General features: G+C 61.1%; 1 protein-coding gene and 1 long non-coding RNA gene across 3 annotated transcripts in view; one reads left to right on the top strand and one right to left on the bottom strand.

Annotated features, from left to right (window-relative positions):
• Positions 1–860, top strand: part of LOC106147165 — a 1,741-nt gene extending 881 nt beyond the window's left edge. The window contains exons 2-3 of the long non-coding RNA XR_001231945.1: positions 262–368; positions 459–860. This is a non-coding gene — a long non-coding RNA (uncharacterized LOC106147165). The remainder of the gene's footprint in view (positions 1–261; positions 369–458) is intronic.
• The window catches only part of Mef2b (myocyte enhancer factor 2B), a gene marked incomplete in the record, with an annotated part of 14,761 nt that extends 1,363 nt beyond the window's left edge, over positions 1–13,398 (bottom strand). For both annotated transcript variants that reach the window (XM_013507209.1, XM_013507210.1), the window contains 6 exon segments: positions 1–102; positions 382–516; positions 854–1,057; positions 1,480–2,592; positions 11,861–12,901; positions 13,096–13,398. In XM_013507209.1, coding sequence (XP_013362663.1) covers positions 1–102; positions 382–516; positions 854–1,057; positions 1,480–1,533 — 495 coding nt within the window.
• Between the last annotated feature and the right edge of the window lie 678 nt (positions 13,399–14,076).

Genomic DNA, 14,076 nt, shown 5'->3' with positions numbered 1-14,076 from the left:
GCTCTGGGCGGGCAGGCCCTCCCCAAGCCCGCCGGGGTCGCAGCCTGGGGGCGGCAGGGCCCCGTACGCGAGGTCCGGGCTGGGCATCGCGGGGGCAGCAGGCTGTGGGCAGAGGCGGGGCGGGCGGAGGACGGCACTGAGGTTTGCTGGGAACGCGATCAGTCGAAGACATAAGGAACTGTCTGCCCGCTGAACTCTTATTCATCCTTCAGAGCCCCAGCTATAGTGCCCAGCTCTAGCCAGCCTCCCTTTTCCACCCAGGCTGGGGACCATCTCTGAATTCTGGGTCCCCCAGCCCTAGGTTTCTCTCAGTCCTCGCCGCCCCCATCTGGGCCCGGTGGTACCAGGAGGACCTCATTTAGACTGAGGTGGGTCACTCACATACAGCCGGGGTCGGGGCAGGGTGGGGTCGCCTCCATCCCCTGCCAGCTTCCGCAGCTTCTCTCCTGGTCCCTCAGGGCCTCCCTCTGGCTCCAGCTCAGGCCCATCGAGGCCCACGCCCCTCCGCTTCAATGTCTGCGGGCACCGGAAGTACGCAGCAGACCCTCAGCTCTTACACTGGCGGCCAGGGAGCCCCGTGGCACGCGAAGACGGCAGCGCGGGGGTGGGGTGGAGTGCAGGCACGGCTGGCTCCGGATCCTGAGAGACCACCGCCTGGCAGATGTCTCTCGGACGCCCTCGCGCCACTGCCACGCCACGAGGCCCCTCACCCCGCCTGATTGCCCTCCCTCCCTTCCTTCCCCTGGGGTCTCACTAAGTCCCTAAGTTGCCAGGCTGGGTTCCAACGCGCAGCCCTCCTGCCTCAGCCTCCCGGTTCTGGCTCCTGGCCCCCTCCCGGGCCGGGCGGCCGCACCTCGAGGATGTCGGCGTTGGTGCGGCTCTCGTGCGGCTCGCTGTACTCCGTGTACTTGAGCAGCACTCGGTCCATGTCGGTGCTGGCGTACTGGAAGAGGCGGTTGGCGCCGTTGAAGATGATGAGCGCGATCTCGCAGTCACACAGCACGCTCAGCTCGTAGGCCTTCTTCATCAGCCCGAACTTCCGCTTCGTGAAGGTCACCTGACGGAGGGAGACAGGACGCGGCTGTGCAGTGGCGTGGACACAGCCCGCGGCCCGATGCGCCGTGCTCGTGCTTCTCCACTCTGTGCCTTGGAATGTGATGTTTTTTTCTGGGGCACATATGTGTCTCGTTCTCAAACTCGTATTCATCCTTCAAAACCCAACCCGAATGACCGGGCCCCTTCGGGAAGATTTCCTTGGCCTCCCAGGCAGGGCCCACACTGTCTCTCTGGGCATCCCCAGCTCTGACCTCCCTCTGGCCCAGGCCTCTAAGCGGGGTGCGTCGATGTGAAGCTGCATGTCTACTGGGGCGCCAGTTCTCAGGGATAAGAGCAGAATAAGTGATTATGAAAATTAGCCAACACTTGCTCTGCGGCGGGCGCCGAGGCTCCGCCCACGCCGGCGAGGCTGCCCACACCCACCTGCCGGTTCCTCTGGTCCAGGATGCGGGAGATCTGGATTTTCTTCCTCCCCATCGTCCCGGGCCACGCGTGGGCACCTGGATGTGGGCAGGGGCAGAGGCAGAGGCAGAGGCGAGTGGTGGTAGGGCGGGGAGGACGCCCTGTGGGCCTCAGCTTCCCTGCCTGAGTAGGGGCGCGGCTGAGGAAATCCGAGCTCCGCTGTGAGCATCGGCAGCAGCCCACGTCCACGGAAAAAGGAGAAATTGTTTTCTGAGACAGGGTCTCCCCTGTAGCCCAGGCTGGCCTCAAACTTGAGGCAGTCCTCCTGCCTCAGCCTCCCAGGTGCTGGGATGACAGGGGTGCTCCATAGCGCCTGGCTGCCCCATTTTAAAATATTCTTTGTTGTTGGTTGTTTTTGGTACCAGGAGTTGAACTCAGGACCTTGCGCTCGCCAGGCAGGCGCTGTGCCGAAGAGCTATATCCCCAGCACTCCCATTTTTAATTATCTGAATTTTCTAACTTTTCCCCCTCCGTGATTACAGATCGGTGTTGTTTAAAAGACTTTTTTTGGTGCTGGCAGTGGAAGCCAGGCCTCCCGTGCGCTCCACAGATGGGCACCATGCACCGTGCCTGGCTGGAGGTCACGGGCCCTGGGGAGATCTGCGTCGGGGGCTGCAGGAGGGTGACCGGCAGCCGCCAGGGACATGGCAACAGAGCAGGATGGGACAGAGAGCGGAGTCACCTGCCCGAGCCAGCACTGCCCCGCCAGCCACACCAGCCACACAAGGTCCCCTGGGCCCGCAGGGGCAGCCCCGGGGCCGAGCACGTGAGCTGCTGCGGGACAGGTGTCAGAGGCCTCGGCCTAGGGCTCTCGGTGGCACAGCCTGCCCTCCACTCCCACCAGCCCCTCAGCCCATGTGGCCCGCAGCAGGGCAGCCGCCCCCTGCCTCAGTTTACCACGGGTCACACAGCTCTCGGGCAGGCCGCAGACCCTGCCAAGCACTTGTCACTAGGCAGTGAGCTCTCAGGAACTTCAGAGCTGGGCACACCTGTGATCCCAGGCAGTCAGGAGGCCGGGGCAGGAGGATCCCAAGTTCCAACGCAGCCTGAGCACCTTAGCAGCTTAGCAAGACCCTGTCTTGAAACAAAAAATAAAAAGGGCTGGGGGTGCAGCTCAGTGGGAAGGCCCGGGGCTCCAGCCCCGGCAGCACAACAATAATTAATACAATGATAATAAAACCTAGACCCCAGCCAGGCGCAGTGGCAGGCACCTAGGGTCCCAGCTACTCAGGAGGCTGAGGCAGGAGGATCCCCTGAGTCCAGGAGTCCGAGGACAGTCTGAGCAGCACAGCAAGGTACTGAGACCCCATCTGGAAAGGCAGGGAGAGAAACGCAGACCCTCTGGGCAGGGGCGCGGCGTCGGGCGCACTGGGGCTGCTTTCTGCGCCTCACCGTCACCGCGGTCCCGGGCCAGGACGCTGAGTCCTTGCTAAATTTAACCTCTGGCTAATTTTAATCCTGGCCAGAATCAGCCGATTCCCACGGCTGGGAAGTGTCGTCCCCACCCCACAGGTCCCCTGAGGGTCCTGCGCCAAGACGACTCCGGAAACACCCCCGACGCCTGGCATCATCTCCGGAGCTCAGGGCCGGGGTCTCTTCTCCTGTCTGTCCTTTTGCCTAGAGCGGCAGAGGGCTGGGCGTCCTCTGCTGGACTGCGGCTCGGAGGGGACCGTTTGCCTGGCTCTTGCGGGGCCCTGGGCTCCATCCAGGGCCTGCATGGTGGCCTTCACCTGTCATCCCAGCACTCAGGAGGCTGAGGCAGGAGGATCTCACCTCCAAGGTCAGGCTGGGCAACTCAGCGAGGCCCTGACACCAAATATAAAATAAGAAGGGCTGGGGGTGCAGCTCGGTGCCGCACACAGCCTGAGCCTGGAAGCCGGGTTTCCCTGCACACAGCCCCTGAGAGGAGACAGGCCGGGACAGCGGTGCAGGGCCCCCCGAGGAGGAGGAGGAGGAACACCTGGGCCCGCTCTGGCCTTGCTGAGGGCGGGTTTGGGTTTGGGTCTAGGAGGGGTCGAGGGCTGTGAGCCCATCTGGTGTGGGAATAGGATCAGGTTTGACTTATTTTATTGAGATGAGGCTACTCTGTTGCCCAGGAGTTCTCCTGCCTCAGCCTCCTAACAATAGCAGGGACGACAGGGATGTGATTTGGCATCTACCTTTTAAAATGGTTTTTACACTGAGTGACGTACGTCCCTATTTATTCTGAGAGACAGGTCTTACTACACCACTAACTTACCTGGGTTGGGCTGGAAAGTGTGATCCTCCTGCCTCAGCCTCCCCAGGCTCATGTTTATCATCTTCACACCCAGCCCTGGCCATCACGGGGGGTGCGGCGATGGGGACTTTAGTGGGGACGCTGGAGGTGCCCAGAGGCAGGGCTGGGCCCCGCAGTCTCAGCCCAGGTCACTCCTCGCTGGACCCCTGAGATTCCTGCCACCCAAGGCCAGGCCCAGCGGGTGTGAGAACAACTCTCCTGCCCCAAGACGGCCCGGCCACAGCTCCCCAAGAGCTCTACCCCACACCTGGTCCCAGCGCCCACTGTCCTCAGGACAGAGTCCCAGCCTCCAGCCTGCCATCAGCTCCCACTGCACCTCACCTCCCACCCTCCTCTCCACTCAACAAATATTTCCCCCTACAAAGCCCTTTGGGCCCTTCTTTACCTGGCCAACTCCTATTCACACCTCAAAACCCAGCTCAAAAAAACCATTTCTCCAGGAAGCCCTTCCTGCCATCCTCTTGCCCCTGCTTCGGTTCTGACCCCACGGGGCAGGAGAGGAGCACACTCTGCTTTGTCTCAGGGGTGACTGTGACCCCCTTCCACCCCAGCTTCCCTCAACAACTTCCTCTTAGTACCCCAGCTGACAGCCTGCCCAGAATACACCATGCAAATGCAGCCGCCCAGCACGGGCCGGCCGCCCAGGTGTGAGGGCGCCGTGGGCGCGAGGCAGTGGGCACGGGTGCGAGTATATTTGTCCCCCATGCAAATCACACCCGGGCCACAGACACCAGCAGCCGCGTCCCCAGATGTGGGTGCTGGGAACCTGGGGGGGTGTGTGGCACAGGGGAAGCTGAGGTTTGGGGCCCGGGCCCCCCAGGGTGCAACCACGGCCAGGACAGAGGAGGAGGGAGGCCAGCAGACACCCGGGGCCACGCGGGCCGTGAGAGGCCGAACAGGCCGGCCGCGGGAAGGGTGGGGGCTGTGCTGCCCGCTTTCCAGTACCTCTGTGCTTAGCAGCGGCCGTGTCCACCTCCGCTGGCTCTGAGCACGTAGGGAGGTTGAGGACACCAACAGCCAGAGTCAAAAAGTGACCGGAAGCCAGGTGCAGTGGCATACACCTGTGATCCCAGCACTCTGGGAGGCTGAGGCAGGAGGGTTGCAAGTTCCACCCTAGCCTGGGTAGTTTAGCCAGACCTTGCCTCAAAATAAGAGACAAAAAGGCTGGGATGGAGCTCTGTGCAAAGGCCCTGGGCTCAGGCCCCAGTGTGGAAAAACTCCCTTAAGGTGGAGGGCGTCAGGGCCCACTGAGGAGAGCAAGACCCTGGGGTGGGGACGAGCTCTCCCAAGCCAGGCTTGAGGACAGGGCGTCCAGGTCAGGCCAGGTGGTCGTGCCCTCCTCCAGTCCCGTGTGCGTTTTTCTTAGCGTGATTTCTCTTCACCAAAGATTGATGGACATTTTTTGTTTTTTGGGTTTTTTTTTGTTTTTTTTTTTTTAATCTTTTTTGAGACAGGGTCTCCCTATGCAGTTCAGGCTGGCTTTGTGCTCACTTTGTAGCCCAGGCTGGTCTCGAAGGATCCTCCTTGCCTCAGCCTCCCAAGTGCTGGAATCACAGGTGTGCGCCACCACACCCGGCTGGTGAGCTTTTTGAGACAGGGTCTCGCTATGTAGCCCAGGCTGGCCTCAAAGTCATGGCAACCATCCTGCCTCAGCCTCCCAAGGGCTGGAATCACAGGTGAGCGCCACCACGCCCGGCTCCCGAAGCCGTTTTAAGGCTGGCTGTGCGGCTCAGCGGTGAGTGCTTCGTGTGCTCAGGCTGCCAAGGACGCCAGCGTCTGTCCCGGCAGGAAGAAACTGGTCATCTGGTGACAAAGGGCAGGATGAGCCTCAACCGTGCCCCTTGAGTCAGTCAACAAACACCCAGCGAGGCTCCTCAGCCAGTGTAAGCGCCTGTGTCCCACCGGCCTCCACCTGGCTGAGGAGCAGGCGTCTCTTGCCCTTGTCCCCATCCTTTCCGGGACGGCACGGAGTGAGCGAGCCACCTCAGGGGACCTGGGGACACCCTGGGCGGGCCGGCTCCCCGTGGCGGCTGCGGGGCGGTGCGGAGCGGGCCGCGGAAAGCAGAAGTGAGAGGCGGTGGGAGGCGCGGGCGGCCCGGGGGACGCCGGGGGAGGGGGCGGCGCGGCCCGGCCTCACGCAACGCGGCGCACGGTTTCATCACCCGCTCCCCAAGTACCTCATTAGGCGGTGGCAGGAAGCGCCCCCTGAAGGCGCGAGCCCCCTGTTCCCGGCGCGGCCTGCGGTCACCACGGTGGGGGCTCAGAGCAGCCCAGCCCGCCCCCCGAAAATGGGGCTCATCAGTCTGGGTGCGGTCGCCCACGCCTGGATCCCAGGACTCGGAGGCTGAGGCAGGAGGATGGCAAATTAGAGCCCAGCCCGACAACTTAGGGATACCCTGCCTCCCAGTAAAAGCTAGGAAAGGCTGGGAGTGCAGCTCAGTGGTCGAGCAGAGCGCCCCAAACCCACACAGGTCTCCAAACGCAAACCCCAAACCCAAGCGGATCCCACTGCGTACACAGCCCTGAACCCCCCAGCCCACACCGGAACCCCAAGCGCTCCCAGCCCCGGGCCGCGGAGCCCGCCCGTGCAGACTCCCGAGCCCCGCGCTGCCCCAGGACGGGCACAGCCTCTGACACTGGGGTCCCCACGTCCTTTGGAGGGCTGCCCGACTCTCACTGATTTCATGCTACTGGCCTGTATGATTGTGCTGGGGATGGAAGCCAGGGCCTTGGTACCCAGCTACAGCCCCGGCCTTTTTTTATCTTTTATTGTGAGCCAGGGTCTTGAAAAATTGCCTAAATTGGACTCCAATTTGAGATCCTCCTGCCTCAGCCTCCTGAGTGCTGGAATGATGAGCTTTGTTTTGTATTCTACTCTACTTATTTATTTTTATGGTTTTTCTCCGGTACCGGGAACCGAACTCGCGACCTTGCGCTTGCCAGGCAGGCGCTTTGCAGCTGAGCTAAATCCCCAGCCCCCTATTTATTTATTTTTAGATGGAGTCTCACTATGCAGTTCAGGCTGGCTTTGAACTAGAAGCAATCCTCCTGCCTCAGCCTCTGGAGTGCGGGATGATGAGCTTGAGCCATCATACTGGGCTTTGGCTCCCTTTCCACTCAGGCGGGCGGCAGTGCAGGGCATGGCGTGCAGGGCACCAGGAAGCCTGAGGAGCAGGTGTCTGAATCCGGCCAGGGGTTCCTCGTGCACGGGTCCCTCTGGAATCTCTGGGGAAACTGAGGCTCCTCCCCCAGCCCAATCCTCCTGAAAGGATGGGAATCTCGGTGAGAAGGACAGGCCCCAGGGACCCCTTTGTCTGTGCCCCAGGAGCCCCAGCTGGGACGGTAGGGGCCTCTAGTCCCAGCATTTTTAAAATCTATTTTTGTTAAAGTAGGCATGGTGGTACAGTACTGTGCTGCCAGCACTCTGGAGGCTGAGGCAGGAGGATCACTGTGAGTTCAAAATCAGCCTGGGCTACGTAGTGAGTTCAAGGGCAACCTGAACTGCATAGCGAGACCCTGTCTCAAAAGACAAAACAAAATTTATTTTTGCTGAGCTGGACATGGTGGCACACACCTATAACCTCAGCACTCAGGAAGCTGAGGCAGGACGATTGCCCCGAGTTACACAGTGAGACCTTGTCTCAAAAATTAAAAAAACACTGTTTTGTAGTGCTGGGGATGGGACTCAGGGCCTTGGGCCCGCTCAGCGAGCACTCTGCCCCTAGCTGTACCCACCTTCACCCCACACTATTTAATTAACTAATTCTCTCTCTCGCTCTTTTTTGTTTGTTTGTGGTACTGGGGATTGGACCCAGGGCCTTTGCACTGAACTACATCCCCAGCCCTTTTTATTTTATTTTATTTATTTAATTTTGGTACCAGGAATAGTTTTGTTTTTTCTTTTCTTTTCTTTTTTTTTTTTGAGACAAGGTCTCACTATGCAGTTCAGGCTGTCTTGAACTCACTTTGTAGCCCAGGCTGGCTTCGAATTTGCAATGATACTCCTGCCTCAGCCTCTCAAGTGCTGGGATTACAGGCATGCGCCACCACACCCAGCTAGTACCAGGAAATGAACTTGGGGCCTCTTGCTTTAGAGACAGGCTTTGCGATACTGAGCTACATCCTCAGCCCCCTTTGCATTTTTTTTATTTATTTGCTTTTTTCATTCAGAGACAGGGGATCATTAAGTTGCTAAATTGCCCAGGCTAGGCTCATACCTGCAGCCCTCCTGCCTCAGCCTCCCATAGCCTCCTGCTAGGCATGCCGACTGCCCCCAGGCCTGCACGTACCCCTGCACTCCGTGCTCCTCTGTTGCTTTATCTGTCAGCATCTGGCCACAGCCGGACCTGCCATCCTGGGAGGCCCTGGCGTGCGCAGGTCCCAGTCACCCTTCCCAGGGATTTGGCATGCAGAACACATACAAGCAGCTTCCCTGGGCTGCCCTTTCCGCTCCCTCTCTCCCTTCCCTCCTTCTTAACAAGCACTGGGGACAGAATGCAGGGCTCCCCCAAGCCAGGCAGCTCCTCTATCCCGGAGTACCCCTCAGCCCACAGATGTATTTTTTTTGTTTTGTTTTGTTTTTCAGTTTTCTTAAGACAGGGTCTGGCCTCAAACTCGAGGTGATCCTCCTGCCTCAGCCTCCCGAGTGCTGGGATGACAGGCATGTGCCACCACACCAGGCAGCCCGCAGATTTTTAAACACTCCATGAGCCATGGTGGTGCACACCTGTCACCTCCACATTCTGGAAGGCTGAGGCAGGAGCATATGACTCCAGGGCCAGCTTAGAGACCTCACCTGAACATCAAAAGGGTGACTGGGTGGTGAGCACCTGCCTGGCTGTGTGAGGCTGTGGGTTCCATCCCCGCACTGATTCAGAAACAAACCCCAAACCCTCAGGGCCCTCAAAACCAGCCTACATCCTCGCCTGGCCTGCGGCCCAGGTGTGAGACCCCAGGTCTGAACCCTTGGGGCCGGCAGGGAGTGCGGCCCCGCACCTGGCCTGTCACCTCGCCAGGCTCTGTGACCCGCTGCCTATGCCAGCGGCCGCATGCGCTGGGCTGCCCTGCTGTCCTGAGCTGGTCGGGCTCCAGGCCACCTAAGGCCCCTGGCGAGGTCCCCTGAGCCTCTGTGGCAGCTGCAGGGACAGGGATGGCCCGAGATTTCCGTCTTTGTTCCAGAGAGCAAGCTCCCTGTGGGGCCCTGGAAATTCGTCCCCAGAGCCCAGGGCCTCCCTGCTTGGGAAATTAACACAGCTGTCAGCGTGGAGCGGAAGGGGACGCTCCGCCACAAGCTGGCCACGAGGCCTGGGCCAGCCTTGGTCCCATGATGCACCCTGGAAATATGGGGGTACAGGGGCAGGGGCAGGGTCCTGCAAGGAGAAATCCAGATGGGAGGCTGAGGCCAGCGATGGGGAGGCAGACTCTTAGCACAGGGCCCCGGGGATGCCTTTTGCTGCCTGGGCCACAGCGCAGAGGATGCAAAGGCCCTGGGGTAGCAATGTGTCCCAACAGCAGAGTGGGGACCCTGCCCCACCCCTGCCCCGTCTCACCTTGGCCTTGAGAATTTAGGATAGAAGAGGCCGGCCGGGTCCCCCTGTGTGGTCACCGTTTGGGTGATACCAGGCCCACGAGTGGCCTCTTTCACACCCAGGACCAGCTCACCCATGGACAGCCAAGTGGAGTGGAGACAGGTGTCCCTTCTTTTTTTTTTTTGGTGGTACTGAGGATCGAACCCAGGGCCTTCACACTAGCTGCATCCCCAGGCCTTTTAACTTTTTTATTTTTTGAGGCAGGGTCTTGCTGAAGCTGCTTGGGCTGGATTAGAACTTGTGATCTTCCTGCCTCAGTCTCCCAAGCGCTGGGCTTATAGGTGTGCACTACCATACCTGGGCAGTTGTCCCTTTTTTTTTTTTTTTTGTCTTTTTGAGACAGGGTCTCGCTATGCAGTTTAGGCTGGCCTTGAGCTCACTTTGTAGCCCAGGCTGGTCTCAAATCCGAATGATCCTCCTGCCTCAGCCTCCCGAGTGCTGGGATTACAGGGGTGTGCCACCACGCCTGGCTAGTTTTCCTTTTTTTACTCTGGAGGAGATGTGCTTTTTCCCAGGGCCACATGGCAGGACCCCTGGCCCCACACCAGCCTGGTGCACCCCACACTGTCCTGCTGCACCCCAGTCTCACCACGCCTGCGAGTCTATGAAATGGGTGGGAACACTGCAGGGGGGCCCAGGCCACTCCTCCTGAGCCTGGGGTGTCACAGAGGCACACAGGTCCCTGGACTCAGGCCCAGGGAGGCCTTTTTGGGGGGCCAAAAAATGGAGCCCGACTTCCCTATGTACCCCATAGCACCTGGGCTGGGCTGGGCGAACTCCCGGACCCCAGAGAGGCCCTCGTACTCTAAACTGTCTCAGGACAAGGACATCTGCCCGCAGGAGCGAGTGTGCCCCAAATCTTCCGAAAGAGGGGACCCCCGAATGTCTACACACATCGTCCGCAAGCCGGGTGACAATGACTGAGTTTTTCTTCTCTTACTCCGTTTCCAGATGCCTACTGGGTGGGTCATGATTTCAGCAAGAAAATCACTAATGAAGACGCGGAGCCCGGGTCAGGCCGGCTCCCTCGGTCACGCCGTGGCCCGGGACACGCAGAGGGGACCGCGGGTCAGGGCGCCGCCGCCCGCCTCTGTCGCTCTGCACGATGGCCCGCCCGAGCGGCCCTTTCTCCGGCCGGCTGCCCTACCCAGCCTCACTCCGCCCGCCTCCTGAGAAGCAGCTCGAAGATCTCAAAGTGAGAACGTCCCACCCCCAAAGATCCCCACGTTTTGCAAGCCAGGGTCCGCTGGTCACTTTGGACAGGTGGCAGGTGACGGCACGGGACGAGGCGGCTCCCGGCCTTTCAGGAAGCACCTTGGACCTCTGGACTCAGCCCGCAAACACTGTTGCTTTGAAAACTAAACACATTTCCCCAGTACTGCCGGGGTCTCAGTCTCCGGCCAAAGCCTTGTGTGGTGTGGGGTTTTTTCAACAGCGGGTCTCCCATGGGGTCCAGGCTGCCTTTGAACTCATGATCTTCCTGCCTCAGCCTCCTGAATATTCCAGTGCTTTTTGTTTTGATCCTGGGGATTGAACTTGTGGCCTTCACACTGTTACATTCCCAGTCCTTTTAAAGTATTTTATTTTTTCTTTTTGTTTTTTTGAGACAGGGTCTTGCTGTACAGTTCAGGCTGCCCCTGAACTAACTATATAGCCCAGGCTGGCCTTGAACTTTCGGCAATCCTCCTGCCTCAACCTCCCGAATGCTGGGATTACAGGTGTGCACCACCACGCCTGGCTAATATTTTTACATTGAAAGATCATCTCGCTAGATTGCTAAATGGCCTGGGCTAGGCTTGAACTTCGGATCATCCTGCCTCAGCCTCCCAGAGTGCTGGCTAACATGCATGCCCACCACAGAAAGCTTTTTTGAACCCTACGCCCGTTCACTCCAGGCCTCTGAATGTGCTCGTCCCCAAAAGCCAAGGGTCCACAGGTCCTGACCTTCCCAGTGACGCTTTTCAGCCCAGGAAGGGGGAGGCCTCAGCTACTTCTGACTGGTCTGCGGCGAGGGCCAGCACGGAGCTGGGTCACAGCCTCTGCCGGCCCGACAGTGTGGCGGGGCGTGGAGACCACGCCTGTGAAAGTGATGCTGCCACCAGGTCATGCTGGCACAGTCCCAGGGGCTGTGACCCTCCCCACGCCACCGTCCGACAGGGACCCTGAGGCCAGGGGCGGGGGTGGCCTCCTGCCACGTTCCTGTAGGAAGGCGCGGGGGTGTGCACCGCGGACCCGGCTCACGCCTCAGGGGTGCACGCCCGAATCCTCCACCGCAACTCGGGTGAGACGCCAGGGACTTCTCGCACAAGCCCAGCGCGACCTCCGGGTCGCATCCCTCCCACGCACACCCTTCCGCACGGAGCCCTGGCGAGCTCAGAGCACACCTGCCCCGCAAACCCAACCCGGCGCGCAGCAGCGCCCGGACAGCCCCACGGAGTCCCGCTCCCGCTCCCCGTCCCGACCACGCGACACGCACCTGCTCGGCCTGGGACCCGCGCGGAACACGCACCTCGGCCACCGGCGCTCTGAGCTCGCGAGCCCGCGGCCGCAGGTGGCTTCCAGCGGCGCCCTGCTCATTTACATAGAGGGCGTGGCGCGGGCTGCGATAGGCGGGCACTGGGGCGCGGCCCCGCCCCGGGCGCGGAGGCGGAAGGACAGGCGATCGCCCGCGGGGGAGCCCGGCGCCGCTCAGAGGTGAGCGCACGTGCGAGGCCGGGTTCCGTCCCAGCCCCGCAAAACAAAACAAGGCAAGGGCAGGGGGGCTGCAGGAAACCAGCCCTCACCGACGCCTCCGCCCGGCCTTAAATTAGGCTTCGTCCCGAACCGATCATTACCGCACTCCTAACGTCCTGAAGGAAAAGGTCACTGAGGTCCCCGGTCCTGTCGCACAGTGACCCGGCCCTCCTGGCAGGCAGAGGACTCGAGCTCACAGAGCGGAGGGGCTGCAGAAAGGGCTCCGGGGTCACCTGTGTGACCTCCGCAGGGGGTGCCGGACTCGCGCTGGTCCTGCGACACCCCCTCCTCCCCATAGTCCGAAAGTCATCATTCTTGGCTCTCTTCCAAGGTCAGATGTAGCCGGACATGGTGGTGCACACCTGTAATCTTAGCATTCGGGAGGCTGAGACAGGAGGATCACAGTTTTGGGGCCAGCCTTGGCTTGGCAAGTGTGGGCTGACCCAGAGGGAGAGATGAGGCTGGGGCCGACCAAAATTGAGGTCAAGGGCTGTGCCGAGGGAGGCAGGGAGGGGATCCCAGAGGATGGGGCATTTGGGCTGGGCTTTCAAGTATGAGTAAGAGTTTGCCACTGAGAGAAGGGTTTTTCAAGAGAGGACTGCTCCCACAAAGAAGAGCACAGAGCACTCACTGGCAGGGTAGCGGAGAAATAGAGGAGATGGAGTGGAGCTGTGGGCCGGGCCCAGGCAGGGCAGGAGCCGAGCGGGAGAGGAGGAATCAGATTTGGGTAGGGGGTCCTCTGGCTGTCTGGTGTCTGTCTCCCCAGGGGACAGCAAGCAGACACCTGGGCTCAGAGAGAAGCATGTGGAAGACCGCAGTGTGGGACACGGAGGCAGGAAGCAGTGCTGGGCGGACGCATACCTCTCCCGCGCTCGGTTTGCTGGTCTGTGGCATGGGTAGTTTGGATCATTAAGTCTAGTTACAAACTTTGTTTGAGACAGGGTCTCACTGGGCAGTTCAGGCTGGTCTTGAACTCACTTTGTAGCCCAGGCTGGCCTCCAACTCGAAGCCTTTGACGGCTGGATGACAGAAGTGTGACACCACACCCTTCTACAACTTTCCCACTTGAGCTTAGCCGAAAGGCCGAGAATCCGCACGACTTTCTCTTCGGACATCAAAAGCAGGGCTCCCGCTGGCATCCTAGTGGGTCCCCGCCCCCCTCTGCTCAAGGCCACACCCTCGGGGGTCCCGAGACCTCGCCCGGCCCAGGGCCAGGCCAGGGGCTTCTGCCTCGGCTCCCAGGTGCGGGCGGAGGCTCGGAGCGCGCAGGCGGCTGGGGAGCCCCGGGCCCCCCAGGGCCGCTCTGTTTACCCGCGGCCGCCCCGACGCCTCTGATGCAACAGGCAGGCTCTGGTTACGTGAGGGCGGCAGCTGGAGCAGCTCTGGGAGCTGCGGGGCGTGGCGGGAAGGCGTCCTGACCCCGGCCCGGCCGCCAGTGCCCGTGCGGCCGCTCAGCTCCCACGCCCCCTTCGTCCCGGTTCTGCTTGGGCCCCTCCAGCCGCGGCCCTTCGTCCAGCCCGGAGTGACCTAGGGAGTTGGGGTGTGCGTCTGTCGCACAACGATCCCTCTGGGCGGGGCCCGTGGGTGGTGGCCCAAGGAGCATCTCCGTGGGTCTCCTGAGAAGCCGCCGAGCCCCAAGAAGGTCTACGTGGTGGAGGGGGTGGGCACCAGTGTGGGGTACGCAGAGACTTGCTGGGGGGCACCGCGGGGCCAGGAGCAGGCCTGAAATAAGAACCAGGACTTGGACCAGGAGCTCGGGGCTGATCGTCACCCTGACCTCCACAGGCCGACCAGGCACGTCACCGCCGCTCCGGTCTGCTTTCAGCCCAGCCTCAGACCTCGGGGAGCCTGGAAGGGCCCCCCGCCCCCATCACTTCCGGCCAGTCCTGGCCCGGCGGGCGCCAGCTCGAGCTCGAAGCCCCGCGGCGCAGGGCCCCTGCCGCCTCTGGCCTCGTTCCC

The sequence above is a fragment of the Chinchilla lanigera genome, unplaced genomic scaffold, assembly GCF_000276665.1.
Source record: "Chinchilla lanigera isolate Chin_1 unplaced genomic scaffold, ChiLan1.0 scaffold00123, whole genome shotgun sequence".
Lineage (NCBI taxonomy): Eukaryota > Metazoa > Chordata > Mammalia > Rodentia > Chinchillidae > Chinchilla > Chinchilla lanigera.
Note: the sequence above shows the minus strand (reverse complement) of the source record. Positions and strands in the feature narration are given on the sequence as shown.